This window comes from Hippopotamus amphibius, chromosome 2, assembly GCF_030028045.1.
Source record: "Hippopotamus amphibius kiboko isolate mHipAmp2 chromosome 2, mHipAmp2.hap2, whole genome shotgun sequence".
NCBI classification, from domain to species: Eukaryota; Metazoa; Chordata; class Mammalia; order Artiodactyla; family Hippopotamidae; genus Hippopotamus; species Hippopotamus amphibius.
Window position 1 is genome coordinate 60,457,148 of NC_080187.1, and position 21,321 is coordinate 60,478,468.

The window sequence follows — 21,321 nt, forward strand, 5'->3', positions numbered from 1 at the left end:
CTGTGTTCCGCAACAAGAGAAGCCACCGCAATGAGACGCCCACACACTGGAACAAAGAGCAGCCCCCGCTTGCCACAACTAAAAGACTGTGTGCAGCAATGAAGACCCAATGCAGTCCAAAAAAATATAATAAATAAATTAAATAAAAAATCTTTTAAAAAAATAACAATTCTTGCTTGAGGTTTTAATAATTTAATAATAATTCTTGCCATGTGTGTGATCTCCAGAGTCTTAAATGCTGCCATCAGCCATTATCATGCCAGGCAATTCAAAAAACAATCATCTAAGAAAAAGAACAAAATGGCTTGGTGCTTACAGAGGTCAAAATTACTACCACCAAAAGCTTAATAAACACTCACAACCTAGCTAACAAAGGTACAGATTTTGATTGATCACCTACCCTAAATGGTAAATCCTCCAGCTTAGTTAACATATGATTAGAAGCAGAGTGAAAACTGAAACAGAAACCACAAATTGCTCCCAAACGCTCAGAAAAACACTAGGACTTAAAAGTCAGATAAAGTGAACCAAACCAAACCACAATATGCATTACAGACTATCTAAGCTCGAACTTTTTTTTTTAACATCGGCTCATTATGTTCCAGTACCACAGACAAACTGATCTGACACTGACTCCTCAGCGACTCAGGCTGGACTAAAGATAAAACCATTGACCACTCCAGCAACTCACCTAAATTAAATATTCTAGCCAATCCCTGCCCAGACTTACTAACTTCCACCCTAAACTCACTCTATGACCAATCTCAGCTCCTAAAACCCTTTCTAATTCCCTTCTTCCGAGATGCCCCACAGTTATTCTAGTAGATGTTATTTCTTGCTGCAAGGAGGTAAATGTACCTTATTGTCGATAAGATACAGATGTGTTCCTGGTCATCTTTGGTGGTAGGCTTTAACATCCCCAAGGCAGGAAACTGGTGGCCCACGGTCAGGGATAGGAAGAAGACTTTCTGCTACATACCTTTTAAAATTTTATACCATATTACTGTATTACTTATTCAAAAGATAAATAAAATTAGAATTCAGAAATGTATATAACTATAATAAATGAATTAATCAATAGTAATACTACCCATATCCAATTTGGCTGCAACTCATCTAGGAATCAGAGTATTACTGGATGTCACAGAGGAAAATTCACCACCTGTTCCTACACGGCTAGAAAGATTACTGATTTTTTTTTTCTCTTGGCCGTGCCACGTGGCTTGAGGGATCTTATTCCCTGACCAGGGCTTCAACCCAGGCCCAGGCAGTAAAAACACCAAGTCCTAATCACTGGACTGCAGGGAATTCCCAAAGATTACTGACCATTAATGGATCATCAATACATCATCAACAGATCTTTGTGTCCAAACTCAAAATCTCTTCCTGTTTGGAAACTAAATCTAAATCAGCCAGCAGTTAGAGGTGATAATTTGCTTTGTATCTAATGTGAACAAATTTTTACTATACTATGTGTTTATTAAAATCGAATTTAAAGACCCTTTAACCTGCCATTAAATAGCCTCATAAATGGAGCTATGCTTGATAAATACAGCTCATACAGTGCTGTAAAAGTGAAGGTTTTCAAGCTATTTTAAAACTTTTTTGAAATTCTCAAACAATTTACAAAAATAGAAAGAGCATAATGAATACTACAGTATCAATGTTCAACCTTCTATTGATCTTCAAGCTATTCTCTATTTCTCTACATCTAAGAAATTACATGCTCAATGCAAAAGAATTTTTTTATTAACAAACTACTATACATAAAACAGAGAAGCAACAAGAATTTACGGTATAGCACAGGGAACTATATTCAATATCTTATAATAACCAATAATGGAAAATAATATAAAATATATACAGTATATATAACTGAATCACTTTGCTACACATTCTAAAACTAAAAAAAATTTTGTAAAACTACACTTCAATTTAAAAAAATAATTTTTTAAAAATTAAAGAGCACAAAACAGTAACTACCACAAAAACAAAGACAAATCTCTTCGGATGCCATCAACCAAAGATAACCACTGTTAAAATTCTGGTGTGGGGCTTCCTAAGTGGCGCAGTGATTAAGAATCCACCTGCCAATGCAGGGGACATGGGTTCGACCCCTGCTCCAGGAAGATTCCACATGCCACAAAACAACTAAGCCGATGTGCCCCAACTATTGAGCCTGTACTTTAGAGCCCATGAGCCACGACTATTGAGCCCATGTGCCACAACTACTGAAGCCCATGCTCCTAGAGCCGGGGCTCTGCAACAAAAGAGGCCACGGCAACGAGGAGCCCATGAACCACAACAAAAAGTAGCCCCCGCTTGCCGCAACTAGAGAAAGCCTGTGTGCAGCAACAAAGACCCAATTTAATTACATTAAATTAATTTTAAAAAATCTGGTGTGAATCTTAAGATTTTTAATATTTAAATATATTATTTTATAATCAGTTGTAGTATACAATCTTGTAATCTGTTTTTTGGAAAATATTGCAGAATCCTTCACCTGTAATCTGTCTTTTGAATTTTGTATTAACTACTAAAATTTTCTCACACCAACAAATATTCTTCTACAATATAATTCTCAAAGTTTGCATCACAGAAATAATATAATTCACCTAACTAATCTGCTATTATTAAACACTGCAGTTATACTTATTTTTTATTTTTGCTATTATGAATAATGTGGCAACAAATATCTTTGTTCATATATCTATAATCTCATATGTTCACTGGCCATTTGAATTCATTTATAAATTATCTATAAACATCATATCCTTTGCTCATATTTTTGTCCTTCTGTGTGATTTGCAGTTCTTTAATAAATATAAAAGATGACTAAAAATACACCCATGTATTAATGCTAGTCGTAAAGTGCAAATATTTTATCCCTAAAGTATACTTTTAAAAGGAGGAATTTCAACTCCAGACAATATTTCAAAGTAAACTGTATCCATCTAAAGCAAACTACTAATCCCTAGCTCACAGGGAGTCTCTACTTATTTCCTTCTTGCAGGTTTTCAATTCAATTTTGCAGTAGCCTATCAACCTGCAATCTTGTTTTAGCCAAAGTAAGTCATTTGCACTAAATCCTGTACTAATTTTAGGGTATAGCTTCTGTAACTTCTTTTTTGAAAAATAAGCTTTATTGAGGTGTATTTAGGTACAATAAACTGTATCCACTAAAGTGTACAATTCGATAAAATCTGACGTCTCTATTTGTCAAACCACGATCACAATCAAGACATAAAACATTTCTATTACACCTGAAAGGTCCTCTTCCTGCCTCCAGCACCAAACAACCACTGATTCGCTTTCTGTCACTACACATAAATTTGCACTTTTCAGTTTTACATGAGTGGAACTGTCCAGTGTATATTCTTTTGTGTCTGGTATTTTTCATAAGCATAATGACTTTGATTTACCTGTGCTGCTGCACAGTAGTTTGTATCTTTTTATTGCTGAGTAGTACTCCATTGTGAGGATATACCATATGGTTATCCATTTACCTGTAGAATACTTCCTAGTTTTGGCTATGATGACCAAAGCTGCAATAAACATTTGTGTATAAATCTTATTTTCATTTCTCTTGGGTAAATACCTAGGGCTGTAATGCCAGGAATGTATGACAGGTGTATAATTAACATATGAGGAGACTGCCAAGCAATTTTCCCAAGTAGTTTTACAACTTTACATTCCCACCAGCAGTGCCTAAGAGTTCCAGACACTCTACATCCTAGTTAAAACTTGGTAATTGTCTTAATTTCAGCCATTCTAATGGGTGTGTAGTTGTAGTTCATTGTAGTTTTAATTTACACTTCTCTAATAGCTAATGATGTCGCATATCTTCCTGTATGCTACTAGCTATTTGTGTATCTTCATTTGTGACTTGTCTGTTCAAACCTTTTGTCTGTTTTTAAATTCTTCTGGTTGGCTTATTAGTGAATATGTTCTTTATATATTCTTGATACAAGCCCTTTGTAAGACACATATAGTGTGAGTATTTTCTCCCAGTCCATGGCTTGTCTTTTCATTCTCTTGACGAAACATATTTAGAAGAACAAAAGATTTTAATTTTGATGAAGTCCAATTATCGGTTTTTATAGTTCATGCTTTTTGTGACCTAAGAAAACTTTGTCTGCCCCAAGGTCACAAAGATTTCTTTTACGTTTTCTTTTAGAACTTTATAAAAATGGTAAGGTTTAGCTTTTACATTTAGGTCTATGATCTATTATCAATTAAGTTTTGTGTAGGGTACGTGTCAGATTTCACTTTTTCCATATGGGTATCCAGTTGTTCCAACACCATTTATTGTAAAGTTTTTCTTTTCACTGCTTAACTGCTTTGTCAAAAATCAAGTGACCATTATGTGTGGGTCTATTTCTGGACTCTATTCCTTTCCATTTATCTATATGTCTAACTTTTCACCTTTACCACATTGTCTTGGTTATTATAGCTCTATAGGGAATCTTGAAATCAGGTAATGTGAGTCCTTCAACCTTGCTCTTCCCTTTTAAAATTGGTTTGCTTACTATTTACAACAGCCAAGTCATGGAAGCAACCTAGATGTCCATCAACAGATGAATGGATAAAGATATGGTATACACACACACACTCTCAAACACAATGGAATACTACTCAGCCATAAAAAAGAACAAAATAATGCCATTTGCAGCAATATGGATGGAACTAGAGATAATCATAGTAAGTGAAGTCAGAAAGAGAAAGACAGATATCATATGATATCACTTATATGTGGAATCTAAAATATGATACAAATGAACTTATTTACAAAACAGAAACAGACTCACAGACATAGAAAATAAACTTAGGGTTACAAAAGGGGGAGGAGGGAAAATTTAGGAGTTTGGGATTAGCAGATATAAACTACTATGTATAAAATAGATAAACAATATAGTCCTACTGTATAGCACAGGGAACTATACTCAAAATCTTATAATAAACCATAATAGAAAAGAATATGAAAAAGACATATATTTTATGTATAACTGAATAACTTTGCTGTACACCAGAAACTAGTACAACATTGTAAATCAACTATACTTCAATTTTTAAAAAATTTAAAAAAATAAATTTCCTCAATTGTCCTCCCCCCACAAAAAAATAAAATTAGAAACTGGGTTTGTTTATTCTCAGCCTTCTTTATTTTCATATAAATTTTAGAATCAGCTTACCAGTTGCTATCAAAAAATCCTTTTATGATTTTTATTGAGATTATATCTATAAATCAGTTTGGGGAACTGACATCTTAACAATATTGTCTGATTCATGAACATGATAGAACTCTCCCTCTATTTAGGTCTTAAATTTCTCTCAGCAATGTCCTGTGGTTTTCAGTGGAGAGATCTGACATGTTTTCATCAAATCTATTCCTAAGTATTTTATGTTCTTTGGTTGATATTATATTCTAAGTAAAAAAAATTTTTTTTAAAGAGTTACTTATTTTTATTTATTTTTGGCTGTGTTGGGTCTTCATTGGTATGCACAGGCTTTCTATAGTTGTGGTTAGTGGGGCCTACTCTTTGTTGCAGTGCACAGGCTTCTCATTGTGGTGGCTTCTCTTGTTGCAGAGCACAGGCTCTAAGCACGCAGGCTTCAGTAATTGAAGACAGGTGTCGGTAGCTGTGGTTTGTGGGCTCTAGAAAGCAGGCTCAGTAGTTATGGCGCACAGGCTTAGTTGCTCGACAGCATGTGGGATCTTCCCAGCCCAGGGATGGAACCCATGTCCCCTGCATTGGCAGGCAGATTCTTAACCACTGCGCCACCAGGGAAGTCCCTCTAAGTAAAATTTTTAAAAATTTCATTTATTAATTGTTTGCTGATGGTATATAAAATGCAATTGATTTTTGTGTATTCATTTTGTTTCCCTTGACCTTGCTAAATTCAATTATTAATGGTTATTTTCTAGATACCTTTGTATTTTCTATATAAACAATCTTGCACTTCGCAATCAGAGAGTTTTACTTCTTTTCAATCTGTGTGACTCTTGGTTTAATTTCTTGCCTTATTTCAATAGCTAGGACCACTAGTTACAATTCGAACAGAAGTGACAAGAAAGGCCATCCTTATATTATTCCTAATCTTAGGGGAAAGACATCCAATAGTTTACCATTAAGTATGGCATTAGCTATAGGTTTTTCATAGATGATCATCAGTTAAGGAAGTTCCCCTTATTCCTAGTTTTCTAGAGGTATGTTTGTTTAAATCATGACTGGGATGTTGGATTTTCGTCAAATAGTTTTTCTGAATTTACTGAAGCAATCATATCCATTTTCTCCTTTATTTTATTAATATGCGGATTATATGCATTGATTTTCAAATGCTAACACAACTTTGCATTCCTGGAATAAACCCTACTTGGTAATAATGTTATTCTTTTTCTTAATACATTAAATTTGCTAATACAAGTTAGCTAAAATCTCTGATGCTAAATTATTTATGTTGTGCTCCGTTGTCAAAAGTATCCAAAAAATGCTTTTCAATATAGGTTTCAGATTTCAACTTTAACTGGAGTTCCAATAATAATGGTGATCATAATGTTTATTGGTTGTGTGCTAACTACATTACAGGCATTATGCTAAGGGCTTTACATACATAGTCTCATCTAACCTAATAACACTCTATTGAAGTATTATTATCCCCATCTGACAGATGTGGAAACCAAGGTTTAGGGAAGTTAGAAACTTTGTCCAAAATCTCACAACTAGTAACTGGAGGAACTGGAATTTGATCCCAGGTCAAGTGATTCCAGAGACTAAGCTCTTTTGCTATAATGCTTCACCATATAATCTCTAATACTTTTTCTTAATACATAAATCAAAGTAAAATAAGACAGCTTAGAATGAAAATAATCTCTCTGAGAAGCCACTAAAATTTAAGTTCAAATGAGAACTACACAGACATATAACACACAACAAATAACATTCATACACAAGATATACTCTTAATGAAAGCAAAAGAATTTTACACAATCCAGGATTTTACACAATTCTAGATTTTACAGAATTCATGGTCATACAATGTTACTAACTGAAAAACAAAACATTCAATACCTGAATAGATCCAAGTTCCTATAACTAGCCTTCCTAAAATCCTGGATAATAGTGATATTTGTTAAAACCTGAAGTTCTGAAATCTATAAACTGGAAAGGTTCTTTGAGTAAAATTCAAAAATACTAGGGAGGTAATTATATTCTAAGTTAAATAATTCAGTATTTATCTGGCATCTACTACATGCTCACACTGTGTAGGTAGGTGTAGATTATATAATTTTAACATGGAGTCTACCTTAAAGAAATTTATGTTCTATTTAAGTAGACAAAATAATTCATATAAAACAAGATGTAATATCAATACAGAACAGTTAAGCAATATACTGTATGGTGCAGGCTATATGGGAGATTATAAAGGGGATTATCAGTAGATGGCTACAGAAATCAAGGAAGGGCATCAGAAAGTTGAAACCTGAGCTGGGTCTTCTGGAAGTTCCAAAGCCACTTCCTCATTTTCAGGTATTTGTTACAGCAGCACTCCACTCTTGACACCAAAATAAAATAAATAGAAGGTATACTAAAAGGGAGAAAACAGGAAATTCCAGGCACATATGTAATATACTGCATTGTACACATATTTTTAATGAAATACATCAAAAAATTATCTTACATAAAATGGTATAGGAAATAACACAAATACTACACACACCCATGTACCTACCATGTAGATTTTTTTTAAATTTTATTTATTTATTTATTATTTTTTGGGGGGTACACCAAGTTCAATCAGCTGTTTTTATAGACATATCCCCGTATTCCCTCCCTTCCTTGACTCCCCCTCCCTCAAGTCCCCCCCACCCTCCCCGCCCCAGTCCTCCAAGGCATCTTCCATCCTCGAGTTGGACTCCCTTTGTTATACAACAACTTCCCACTGACTATCTATCCTACACCATGTAGATTTAAAACATTAAGTTTGTTATATCTGTTTCAAATATTTTTCAAGAACTAAAATATTACAGATATAATTGAAGAGAGCCTCCATCCTTCTCCTTCATCTCAGGGGTAATTAGTACCTTTAAATACTTGGGTACCCTTCCCACATAATTCTGTTAAAAATACAGCTATACACAATATATTTAAATTTTTTATATATGTGGTGTCATACTGTGTATCCTTTTGTAACTTTCATTTTTATATTCAAAACTGCTTTCCAGATTATTTGGACTGAGGCCAAGGTACTCATATTTTCTTCATGTTTTTTTTAAAGCTCCATAGGTGATTCTGGTTGGTAACCAGAGTGCAGAATCATCATTCTAACCCTATGTATATTTGTCCAAGGAAGTTTTTAGTGCTCCCAAATTGCTAACACATTTTAACCTAGTTTTTCCCATGAGTCAGTTGCTGTTAGATTACCTGTACTACAATAAAAATTAGTTTACAATGCTTCCAACTCAGAAGCAAAAATCCTAATCAAATCAGGTTTGCACATGATTCAAAACCATAACCAAACTATAAAAATGAGTCTCTAAAGGGGATGGGTGTGACTACAAAGGGGTAGTAACACCGGAGTCTTGTGGTAATGATACAGTTGAGTATCTTGATTATGGTGGTAGTTATACATATATGAAATTGAACAGAGCTACACACACACACATACACGTCAGTGTATAACTGATGAAATTAATAAGCTCTCCAGATTGTGCCAATGTCAATTTCTTGATTTTGGTATAGTACTGCAGTAGTGTGGGATGTTAACATTGTGGAACAGATCTAGGGGAGGGTGTACAGGACTTTCCTGCACATTTCTTTGCAATATCTTGTGAATCCATAATTATGAAAATAAAAATTTAATAAATTTTAGAAACTAAGTTCTTAAAGTACACTGAAGAAATTCTACAGCCTTTTCATGGTCAAATTCAACTCAATTCAGTATATTGCTTCAATATACATCCATTACATAAATGATACATATTTTCATACATCTAACATCTGATATAGAACTGCACTGAAGAGAAAGACCACATTGGTGACAACCACTTTAATCCTACAATAAGTATAAAAGATAAACCTTAAAAGTTATTGGCCTATAAACTATTACTTTTAGATTATTGTGTGGTCTTATCTTCATGGGACACTAGGATTTACCTAAATAGCTTTCTCTGTTCACTGCAAATAACCCTGCTTCCATTCCTATTTTAAGCCAGCAAGCCTGCCCTACTTTTGCAGACTTATTTCCTACTCTACTCACCTGCCTTTCCAAATTATGAACCAATTAAACACTGCTTAAGAGGTTACATTAAATATTATTAGTAAGTCATATGTATCTTTCAGATCCTTTCATAACTGATCAGAATAATTTTATTTCAATAATCTGAAATAGCTCTTTCAGATTACTCCCTCTGTTCTTTGATAGTCACAGAATTCACTAGTCTTGACAGAAACAATTACTTCACAGTGATCATATATGTTCAATGAAACAATGCACGATAGTAAAAAAAACAACTAACTTACATTCATGAATAAATCTCCCAATTATTTTTAAACTTCCACAAAGCCTTAGGTCACAAGAATAAAGTATACCTAGGCATACACACAAAAGGAAACACAAATGAAGTCTCACCTCTTTAGGCCACTGATCAACTGTTAAAGTTTAAACCTGAAAAGATTATCAATTTATAGAGTGAAGGAGCAAACATTTCTTGCCAGATATAGTCTATGATTTAGTCATCTGCTCTTCCTGGTGGTATTAGTCATAGGAAGCACCACAGTTCTAATTTTCTGTTACATTTTTGGGAGGTTATCATATGCTATACTGAGTACTTTTCAAGACAGTATTTAAGCTTCTGAATATAATCAGAAATGTGTTGCCTGTAGTAGGAACTCATCAAGTATCTGTTTCTGAATACATGGTTTCCAAAATTCTATCTATACTACAGAAAAGGAAATTTTCACCATTTTTATTAAGCCTTTTAGGCTTAAGTCATTTCAAAAGTTAAGGAGATTAAGGCTGGAAAGTATAAAATATAACAGTGATAAACTACCATTGCACATATGCCACTTAAAGTCAACAGATCTGTTGTCAAATCTCACCAAGAGTCAAGAAGAATTCATTTAATAAAGAATCGCTAATATTTATTAAGCACCCACTATAGGCACTACACTAAGCACTTTACATAATATGAAATACAGTCTTTAAATTCTGAGGTGCGTACTGTTACCTCCCATTTTAAACTTGAAACAAGGAAAATAAAAGACAAAAGTCACACAACTAGTAATCAGTAGCACCTGTGCTCTTTCCTACACTGTCTTTAATAAAATAAGCTTCTTACATATTAAGCTTTCCCTTAAACATTTACTAAGTGCCTATGTGCTAGGCACTACATTCAACATTAAGAATATACAGTTCCTGCACTTGAAGAGAACAGTTTAGAACAAAGAATGAATTAGAATGTGTTTCTAATTAGAAATTAGAATGAATAAAGAACATAGGGACTTCCCTGGCGACCCAGTGGTTAAGACTCCACGCTTCCCTGATCCCTGGTCACGGGATTAAGATCCCATGTGCCCCGTGGTGTCCCCAACACAAACAAAAAACAAAACAACAAAAAAACCCATTAAAATATTTAAAGAACTTTGTAAAGCAATGAGACTGCTCATGGGAGCATATAGGAGGCAATATCTAATTCTTCTTATGATGATGATAGCAGCTAACATGTATTGAGCACTTACTATGTGCCTATCACCGTACTTTGTGGAGTTTATTTCATCCTTACAACTACCCTGCAAGCTAAGTTTTATTATTACTCTTCCTCAATAGGGAAACTGAGGGAAAATAAAGTTAAGGGATGTGTCCAAGGTCATGCAGATACTAAAAGAGGCAGAATTTGAATCCAGATTCATCTGACTTCAAAGCCCATGTTCTAAAACCATTAATAATGCAGCCTCCTAGTAAAGAAGAAAAAGCTTCTCCGATTCTTCTTGGCTAAATCTTGAAAGATTAATAGGAGCTAGTCAAGTTGGGGGGACAAGATTCTATACAGAAGTAATGTAAAGAGCCCATTCACAGATACAACATGACATGGCATTCTAAGGAACGACAAGGAGCAAGAAAGTAGGTTTGAGAATGGGGGTGTGAAATGAGGAGGAAGTAACTATCGGTTAGAGGTTTAGCAGGAAGAAAAAACTTTGTTTGTTACATTAACAAAGTTAGAGTTTATCCTACAGGCTGGAAATGTTCATGAAGGACTTCAAGGACAAGAATGATCCTTTACATTATTCAAAGATCACGATGGCAGCTTGGAGATTAGCAAAAAAAAAGCCCTAGCAAGAGGCTACTGCAATAGTATAAGCAATAAGTGCGAGAGGGAGATGAAGTACAAGGTTATGTACAAACCAGAAGTCCACAGAACTGAGTCTGGTAGAATAGGATATTAAATGAAAGGGATAGGAAGGAGTCTGGCCTGACTCCCAGGCTTGTAATCTGAGCCAGTGACTAAATGGGTAAGTGGTGTGATTAACAGGGATGGGAAACATACTTAGGAAATCCTTTCCATCTCCTCTCTTTATTGGTGCTTTTTAATATTTAATCCCTCTACTGCCTTTCCCACTTCAATCTCTCCAAAAATATAAAAACAACTCTATCACGATATCTATTGGGGTAATGTTTGAATTTTCCATAATTTTGGACTCATAAGCCAATTAAGCCTCAATTGTTTGTTTTTAACACACAGCCATCAAAATAATCTTGACAGTGATCCTTAATAGGATCACGATCAACTGATCACTGATAGTTTTCAGCTATCCCTTCCCTCCTCCTTCATTTAACCTCGTCCCATTCTCCGACACCTCTAGTTTACCCATCCTCTCTACCCCTTAGTCAAGTCTACTTTGTTTCTCCATCCTTACTTCTGCATGTTCTTCCAAGCCCTGTTATGTAGCTACAACCTCTCTTCCTACTTAACAAGTTGCTTCCACTTCACATTAGCTATAATGTACATTAAAACTCATGTTCTTCTCTTTAGTTTGCCTTCACTAAGCACCACTGAATCCTCGAATATGATAGTGCCTTTCCCGAGTCTAGTTATTTGAGGTATTCCTTAATTGTACTCTTTTTTTCTCTCCTCAACTTTATATTTTGAAAAACTGAAGTCCTATCAAAAAGGGAAAGAATAGTAAAATGAACATCATTTGCTCTTTACCCATATTCACCACGGTAAACATTTTGCCACTTTTGCTTTCTCTCTTAACAAATATGCATTTTTTTCTTTCTGAACCATTTGAAAACAAATTGCAGACATCCTGGTATTTCAACCTAAATACTTCATCAGGTATTACCTAAGAATTAGAACATTCTCCTTTATAACCACAATACCATATCACACACCCAAGACATTTAACACTGATTTACTAGATGTAATACATACTCCATATTTGAATTTCCCCAGTTGTCCCAAAAATGTCCTCTATGGCTTCATTTTCCCAGTCCAGGCTTGCCACTGTATTTGACTGTCAATTCTCTTTCATCTTCTCTCATCTAGAATAGTTCTCTTGCCTTTTTAATTTTTCATCACCTTGACATTTTTGAAGAGTTCAGACTACTTGCCTTGTAGAAAGTCCCATAAGTTGGATCTGTCTGATTATTTACTATAACTGGATACAGGTTAAACATTTTTAGCAAGGATTACATAGGCAATTCTTCAGTGAATTCTTAAATTATCTCCTAGAGTTTATTTCATTCAGAATTTCACTCTCTTGGGCTGCCACTGTCTAGACACTGCACCAAAACATCATGAATTGTTAGCATTCAACAAATCTAATAATGATCATCAAAGATACACATTCCCTTGGCCAGCTAATATGGCATATTTTTCTGTCACCCAATCTAGAGAGCCTAGTTACCAACTTATGCCCTTTTCTAATAATAAACAGACTCAAGAAACTAAAAGATTTCATGATAAAAATCTAGTTTGCCAACAGAATAAAACAATATAAGGAACTAAAAGCTCTGTCTGCATACATCTGAATGATTAGGTAGATTATAAAGATAACTAAGTCAAATCACTGGGGCTAGGTTGAAATTTTTAGACCTCAGTTCCGTAATTTTGAATGAAGCTAAAATCTAACATGAAAACTTTAAAACAGACTGTTGTATTCTATTAATGACTGCACCAAAGGATGATAATGACAAAAAACACCTCTTTAGCTCCATTAGTCCCGTAGCAGCAGTTAAGTAGCAGCAAAGCCCCAAAATGACTACAAATACCAGAATTAGCTGAAAAATATGTCTAAAAATTAGCTTTTCCCCAAAATGTCACTTTAATGGAAAGATATTCTATTACCAAATGCTGCTTAGGAAAAGGTTTTTATTTAATTCTTTAATTCACTTTAAGTAATGAATGCTTAGCATTTGTCTCTCCAATGATCCAACAGCTTTTTTTTTAAACTTTACAGTAAAATGTGACAATATATTACTTTATGGAAGAAAGCTTTATTATCAAATGTCTGACATAGAAAAGGCTTCAATCACAACCATTATCATACAGGTAAAAAAGAACACCTTATTCCTGCTCAAAAAAAAAAAAAAAATTAAGTGTTTAAATTAAGATGTCCTTTCTGAGTTTTGAGACTTTCACTCTCAAAGAGCCTAGGATTCCTAATGTTTAGTTTGGCAGCTTGTTAATTACAATGGTAAACTAAGCATAACTTAAACACTGTTGACAAATTAAACAGATGTGTGTTATATGACTTGCTCACATTGAATATTTATACTTGAAAATCTTTCTTCTAGTTTGGTATCGTATCAAATGGTTGAAAATGTAAAGGACCAAAATATGAATATAAGTACTTTCAAATCATTTGCATGCTGATTGAAACCATTATGAAAGAATTTAGGTAAAATTACAATATTTATGTTAAAATAACATGAAATATTTGCACAATAAAAGGTTTAATATATGTCACCTATTTTCCTTTTAATTCAAAATATACCAGTAGATGGAAATACAGATGCCGCTTGAATAAGGAGAGGGTTAGGGGCACCAATCCTCTACACAGTAGAAAATCCAAATACAACTTACAGTCAGCCCTCTGTATGTACACTGGCGGTTCCCCCACACCCAAAGTTCCTCCCCATCCAGTTCCATATCCTTGGAATCAACCATCCTCAGATCACGCAGTACTGTAGTACTTGCTATTGAAAAAAGCCACGTGTATGTGGGCCCACAGTCCAGACCCGTGTTGTTCAAGGGTCAACTGCATTGAAGAGTACTAATGAAAATACAGTAATGAAAAGTATTAACAGCAGTTGTTTCTAGAAGGTAGGAATATGAAGCCTTTGTTTTCTTCCCTTTTGCCTTTCAATTTTTATAATTAGCAGGATTAAGCTTATATTCAAAAGAAAAAAAGAAAATTTTAACCCTTGGTAAATCCATTCTCATAATACGAAAAAGAGAGAGGGAGACAAAGGGGAAATAAAGGTTTAGGTAACAGAGAATGAAATGGAGTTCAGGGTACACTTGTGCAAACAGCCGTTTCTGTCCATACTACTCTTCCTAAAATTTTTTAAGAAAGCCACAGCCACACTATTCCCAGTGCCAGGATATTAAAGAACAAGGAGCCTTCAATGTGTGCTGCAAATGACAGTCATTCTACATTTGAATTCCAAGAGAATGGGAGAACTGTATCAGCAACCTCCTGAAAAGAAGTCTGACTTGTGTTAAAACCCATTCGGCCACCAAATAAACTTATAGACAATGGATTCTCCCTATGTGTCATGTAATGCCTAGGGAAATTTCCTTGTTGCTCCTGAAAAGATTCAGCCAACAGGAATAAACTTTTTATAGAAATCACTGTCAAAGAAAAAAATAAATTCCTTCAAACAGGAAAAGAAACTTGGAAACCAGAAAAAAAAAAATCAAGCTGAAAGACTTTCACAGTTCAATTATTTGAGTTTCTCGTTTTCTGTTCCAGATATGAGTAGTGATGCCTTAGTGCATACGGACTGCTCTAGAGATTCACACAAATATTAATTTTTAAAACAAAGAAGAAACAAATGAGCACCTATTGGGAGTACACTGCAGATGGCTCTCCATAAACATTTAATGAATGAGTGAAATCATAAGAATTTTTATAGTTTTAAGCACAAAATAAATACCTTCAACTGCTAGAGAAGAAACCAGCTGCCAGGGAAGTATTAGACAGACTGTATTATTGGTTTCTATGCTGTTATCCATGGGATTCCACCCAGATATCATTTATATTTAGAAGAGGTATTTTCCTAACTGGGAACAGTTTCCTAACTTATAATTTCATGTACTTTCTGGTATTTTTTTAAATGTTAATGATTTCTCTATCATCCACTTATGAAGCAGCTGATGCATTATCACGCTGCTATCATGTTTCATAATACTACCTTGTCTTAAGCTTTTCACATGTTATGTCATTTGCATGGCTGAGATGCTTGACAAAGAAGGTATTATTAACCCTATTTTGAAGATGAGATTATTGAAGCAAAAAAAAAAAGAGAGAGAGAGACAGAGAGAGTTTAAGTAAGAAGGCAAGGTGAAAATAAAAAAGGCAAGGTCACAACAAGTAAGCTCAAGAAGCAAGAGTAAAACCACCAGTCTAGTCCTTCATTTTAGGAAAGTTGCTGTTTAAAAGACACTTAAAATACAAATCACTCCCACCACCCACTCTTCTCCAAGATTTGCTCAAGCAAAACAATTAAGTAGACTTTAAAGTTAACAGGAAATGACAGAACCAAAAATAACTGGGGTGTGGTCTCACCTCTGAAAAAGATTTCCAGCTGTGAATAAATGCAATCTGGCCAGACAAGATAACATTAGATCAGGATTTAGAACCCAATACAACTGGACCTTAGCTATATATACAGTGACACCTTACTTTCTTAGAATAAACCTCAATATTTCAAACTCAGGAAAACCCAGAAAAAAAGCAAAATAAATCACCAAGAAGCCACAATTCCTGTGCTCAAGTTCTTATGCTGAAGTTTTTATATATGAGGCAAATGCACAAAATCTAAGTGTTTGAAATCCTTTGTTTCATTTCTTTAAGGGTAATCTTACAACCTACAGTAATTCATAATTTTACCAAAAAACAAATCTGAATCATATAGACTATGAGGGTGTTCACTTCACTAGGGCATGCCTAGCAATAAGCCAGCACCCACACTTCCGCTGCATTTTATTTTACTTTACTTCTATATTTAAGGGTCTCAAAGGGTCATTTAAAAATTTCCTTTATATCTTACGGCACGTTATGGTAGAAATTACATGCTACAATGGCGATCAGGATTTGAGATTCATGAAGGTCTGAGGACTGCCACTAAGCTTCACTCAGATCCTATTTATTCTGACTTGACACACTATTCTGGTTTATCTGGTTTCCCTGCCTACTTCAGCTTAGAAGTGGCAGATTAGAAGGGCATATTTTGACAGATAGAGAACAGTACTGAGGAGATAAACTAAAAACAGACAAAAGCAGTAAACTGTATAGCACTGTAGAGTCATTTTAGCACAGGAGGAAACTGCCAACACCCTTATACAGCAGAATGCACCGGCCATATTAACTGCATAGGACAGAAATTAATGTACATAATGATGACCTTGATTTATCAAAAAAGATTATGTTAAGTAGATTTTTAATCTTAAGAGAGGGTTATATACTCTTTATGGGTTATATACGATAAAGACTGACATTAAAATGGTCAAAATAATTTAGCAGTTAAAAGGCTGTCAGTTATATGAACAATTCTCTTAAATCCCTAATGATACCAGACAACTGCTGAGTAGATAAATCTCAAAAATCCCATTATATTTAGTAAATATTATATACAGTAGATAATTAACATTTATGATCAACACTTATGATGATGACTCTGGGGGGGGACTACATTACACACTAAAATTACATAGTGCAGACAATCAACATTTACGATGCTTAATGTTTTTAGAAGAAAAAAAAACCTAAGTTAAACACTAAAATTCTCTGCCTTCAATAATTTTTCTCCACTTAAGAAAAAAAATATTCTTGTCACCAATCCTGGTTTCCTTTCTTCTTCTAATTACCAGATTGAAAAAATAAAAGTATTTTAATAGTTTTCCCCACTTACAATTAACCCCTTTATTCAGAGGTCACTAACACACCTGGTCTCCCTATAGTCCCTTCTTATAAAATAGTGCTTTCAAACTGAATATTAAAACTCAAGAGAGAAGAGCTGTACTTAAGTCTTCTGTCTAAACAAAAGCACATAAATCAGTGGTTATGTTTAAACCACTCTTCTTAGTTTAAGGGCAGAAACAACTACAATGTAAAACCCTATATGTACTAGTAAGGAACACTTTATGTTTTACATCTGAAGCAGAGAACATCATTCTCCCAGTCTCTATGGCCAAAAGGAAAATAAAACACCAACAATCACGTCAAGAGATCTGTAGATCCCTTTCAAACATCATAAAATTTATTTGTATTTATTTCACTATACTGTTTCTTTTACTAACAGCAGTGACTTGTGATGATCTGGAGAAAGTGGGCTAAAAGGTACATGGTATCCGTCCTTTAAAAAAAGGTGGGGAAGGGGTAAGAAAGATCTGATCCTACAGAAAAGGAACGGCAGAAAGATCTGACTTGGAAGAGTCTACTAAGCTCCCTGCCCACATCACCCTAGGTGGCTTCCCCCAGGTAAGAGACTAGAAAAGAGGAATCGTTTCTTTAAAAAAAAAAAAAAAAAAAAAAAAAAAGGCTGTGGATCCAGGCTCTTTGGAGGTGGTGGGAGAAGCAATCCCCACCCTGCCTGGAAATCCGACACTACGGGAGATAAACGAGCCGTCTCCAGCTAGCTTCTGGTCCAGGTGCAACAGAAAACGCCCGGCGCCCCCGCGGGGCAGCCCGGGTGGGGATCCCCGCCTCCCATCTCCCACACCCCCTCCAGGTCCTCCTCCGGGATGGGCGCCACCCGGGACCCCGCCGCCCTCCCACCGGCCCCGAGCCTTCGCCCGGCCGAGGGCCGTTTCCCGCGAGTCGACTGGAAGGCCCGGCCCGCTTGGCACCTTTGATGACGCGTTCGGTGGTGGAGAGGTGGAGGTTCCTCCCGGACATGGTCCCCTCGGCCTCCTCCTGGTCCAGGAGACCGCCAGACGTGCGGCTCCGCCTTCGTCTGCAGCGGTCTCGGCTCCCCAGGGCCGGTCAGCCCGCCGTGCCCCGGCCCCGCTCCTCAGGGCGGCCCAGGCACCAGAAGGAGGGGGCAGCGGCAGCCCGGCCTCGAACCCCACGGACAGGATGGGGGCCCACTGGCCGCTCCCTCCCGAGGCTCCGAGTCGGGAGCGCCCGCGACCGCGGCTGAGGGAGGCAACCCGGGCGGCCGCGGCTGCGCGCGGCCCGGCACCACGCGCGCGCGCGCGCGCGCGCGCGCGCTCCCACCCGGCGCCCTCCCAACTTCCCGGCGGCCCGCGCGTCCCGCCGCTGCCGCTGCCGCCGCGCGGAGGCCTAGCGCGCGGAGCAGCTGTCCCGGCCAGCTCGGCCTGCTGACCTCCCGCCCCCGGGCAGTCGGCGACCCCGCCTTTACCCTTCGCGCGGAGGCCCGAGGCCTGCGCGACCGCCCTCCGCGCACGCGTTTCTTTCCTCTCCTCCAGCTCCCGACAGTCGGTTTCCCCATTTCTGCCTGCCCCCGTTGCAGCTGACTCCTCGGCTGCCTGCGCCGCCCGGGCCTGGAGCACCGAACACCGGCCCCTCGGCCCTGCACCGAAAGCCCCAGCGGAGCAGCGGCCATCTTGTGACACGGCCCGAGCGACCCGGCAGCCGCTTGGCGGAGCCGTGCACCTCCAGTCCCTCCTGGGACCACCTTGCTGGGAGCCCTTGTCCTCCCAGACCCTGCCTTAGTGGAGGCCTCCTTCCCTTTCCTCGGGGTCTTCCCCACAGCCTGTCTCTAGGAGTCCTTATCAATTTGATCAGACTTCTTCCCACAGTTTACCCTCCCCCCGTCACCAAACCCACTCAAACCCCTTTGTCACATTTGTGGAGGGCAGTCAATATACTAAGAAGGACGTTCGCGTTGGTCCATCCTAGTTCTAATCCAGTAGTGGGGGGGGGGGCGGGGAGGAGCGGTTTCCGAGTGGGTGGATGAGACCCTCTGCTAGGCCCTGCAGCCTCCTCTTTACCTTTCCACTGATCGGATAGGGGATGGCAGCCCGCTCCAGGGAGCCCCTGGGCCAGACCTCCCCTGTGCAAAGATCTGACCTTCTTATAAGTTCTGCGTGTCACCTACACAGCTAGAAGCAATCCTTTCTTACCCTTTGACGCAGTGACACAGTACCTGCTTCCCCCGGTCATCCTTAGTGTGGAACGCGATGGGCAAGTCTCCGTAGAGTCTTTAACAGTCTGGCTCATCTCTAGGTTAAAAACTGACCTTTTCTCTCCTTAAATTGTAAGCCTAGAATAGAAATTGTCTTCCCTTATCGAGTATAGTGCCTGGCAAAGACAAAAGTATTTTGATTTTAGCCCTGATAGTGGAATATTAAAACTGAGATCCAAAGAAGTATATGCAAATTACAGGCAAATCAGTCTTAACAGTTCCTGTAGTGGCCAATAAGTAGTCGTAAGTGGCTCTGTACATTTAAATTAAATAAAATTTAAACATTTATTTCTTCAAGTACACTAGCCAAGTTTGAAGTGCTCAGTAACTACCTGTGGCTAGTGGCTTAATTGGATGTGGTAGAATAGGACACTTCCATCATAGCAGAAAGTTCTTTTGGATAGCTCCCAGCTAAAAGGTTATAGGGGTTAAACCCATTTCTCCTTTAATATAGATTTATGTATTGGGAGGAGATCTGGGGATATACACTGGAGTCAGACCCTGAATTATGCCTTGCAGTTTTGACCTAAGGCCATTCACAGCAAACCCAGCAAGGCAGGAGCACTTCAGGAACTGAATAGCTTTTCGTTCTGTGTTCTTGGGTTTTGACCTCAGGTTTCCACCCAAAAGAATTGTTCAGATATCCTGAAGAAGTTCTTCACTTAAGAAGTAATCAGAGCTCCACACCTCTGTCAAACAGGACAAATTTCTAATGGTCAAAAATGATCCCTGGCAAGACAAGAATAAGGATGCAGATGCAGAGAATGGACTGGAGGACACGAGGTTGGGGGTGCAGGGGGTGAAGGGGAAGCTGGGACGAAGTGAGAGAGTAGCATAGACATATATATACTACCAACTGTAAAATAGATCGCCAGTGGGAAGTTGCTGTATAACAAAGGGAGATCAACTCGATGATGGATGATACCTCAGAGGGCCAGGACAGGAAGAGTGAGGGGGAGTCGAGGGAGGGAGGGAATGTGGGGATATGTGTATAAATACAGCTGGTTGACTTTGGTGTACCTCAGAAACTGGTACAAGAGTGTAAAGCAATTATATTCCAATAAAAAAAAAATTGTCCCTGGGCTTCCCTGGTAGCACAGTGGTTAAGAATCCACCTGCCGAAGCAACCTAAATGCCCATCAACAGATGAATGGATGAAGAAGATGTGGCACATATATACAATGGAATATTACTCAGCCATAAAAAAGAATGAAATTGAGTTATTTGTAATGAGGTGGATAGACCTATAGTCTGTCATACAGAGTGAAGTAAGCCAGAAAGAGAAAAACAAATACCATATGCTAACTCGTATATATGGAATCTAAAAAAATGGTACTGATGAACCCGGTAACAGGGCAAGAATAAAGATGCAGATGTAGAGAATGGACTTGAGGAAACGGGGTGCAGGGGGGGCAAAGGGGAAGCTGGGACGAAGTGAGAGAGTAGCATTGACATATATACACTACCAAATGTAAAATAGCTAGTGGGAAGTTCCTGCATAACATAGGGACATAAACTCGGTGATGGGTGATAACTTAGAGGGCGAGGATAGGGAGGGTGGGAGGGAGTTGCGGGAGGGAGGGGATGTGGGGATATATGTGTAAATACAGCTGATTCACTTTGGTGTACCTCAAAAACTGGCACAACAGTGTAAAGCAATTATATTCAGATAAAGAGCTTTAAAAAAAAAAAATCCACCTGCCGATGCAGGGGACATAGGTTCTATCCCTGGTCTGGGAAGATCCCACATGCCATGGAGCAACGAAGCTTGTGTGCCACAACTATTGAGCCTGAGCTCTAAAGCCTGCGAGCCACACAAGAGAAGCACCACAATGAGAAGCCTGCGCACTGCCACAAAGAATAGCCCCCACTTGCCGCAACTACAGAAAGCCCTCGCACAAAGGCCCAACGCACCCAATAAATAAATAAATAAATAAACTTAAA

The 21,321-nt window shown here is 37.7% G+C and overlaps 1 protein-coding gene across 4 annotated transcripts in view; it reads right to left on the reverse strand.

Moving 5' to 3' along the window:
* PPP3CC (protein phosphatase 3 catalytic subunit gamma) overlaps nucleotides 1–18,407 on the reverse strand; it is a 99,795-nt gene extending 81,388 nt beyond the window's left edge. For 3 of the 4 annotated variants that reach the window (XM_057719985.1, XM_057719986.1, XM_057719984.1), the window contains exon 1: nucleotides 18,077–18,407. In XM_057719985.1, the coding sequence (XP_057575968.1) occupies nucleotides 18,077–18,125 (49 nt within the window). In that variant the 5' untranslated portion in view covers nucleotides 18,126–18,407. The remainder of the gene's footprint in view (nucleotides 1–18,076) is intronic. The other variant, XM_057719987.1, reaches the window with a different exon arrangement.
* Nucleotides 18,408–21,321: the final 2,914 nt, after the last annotated feature.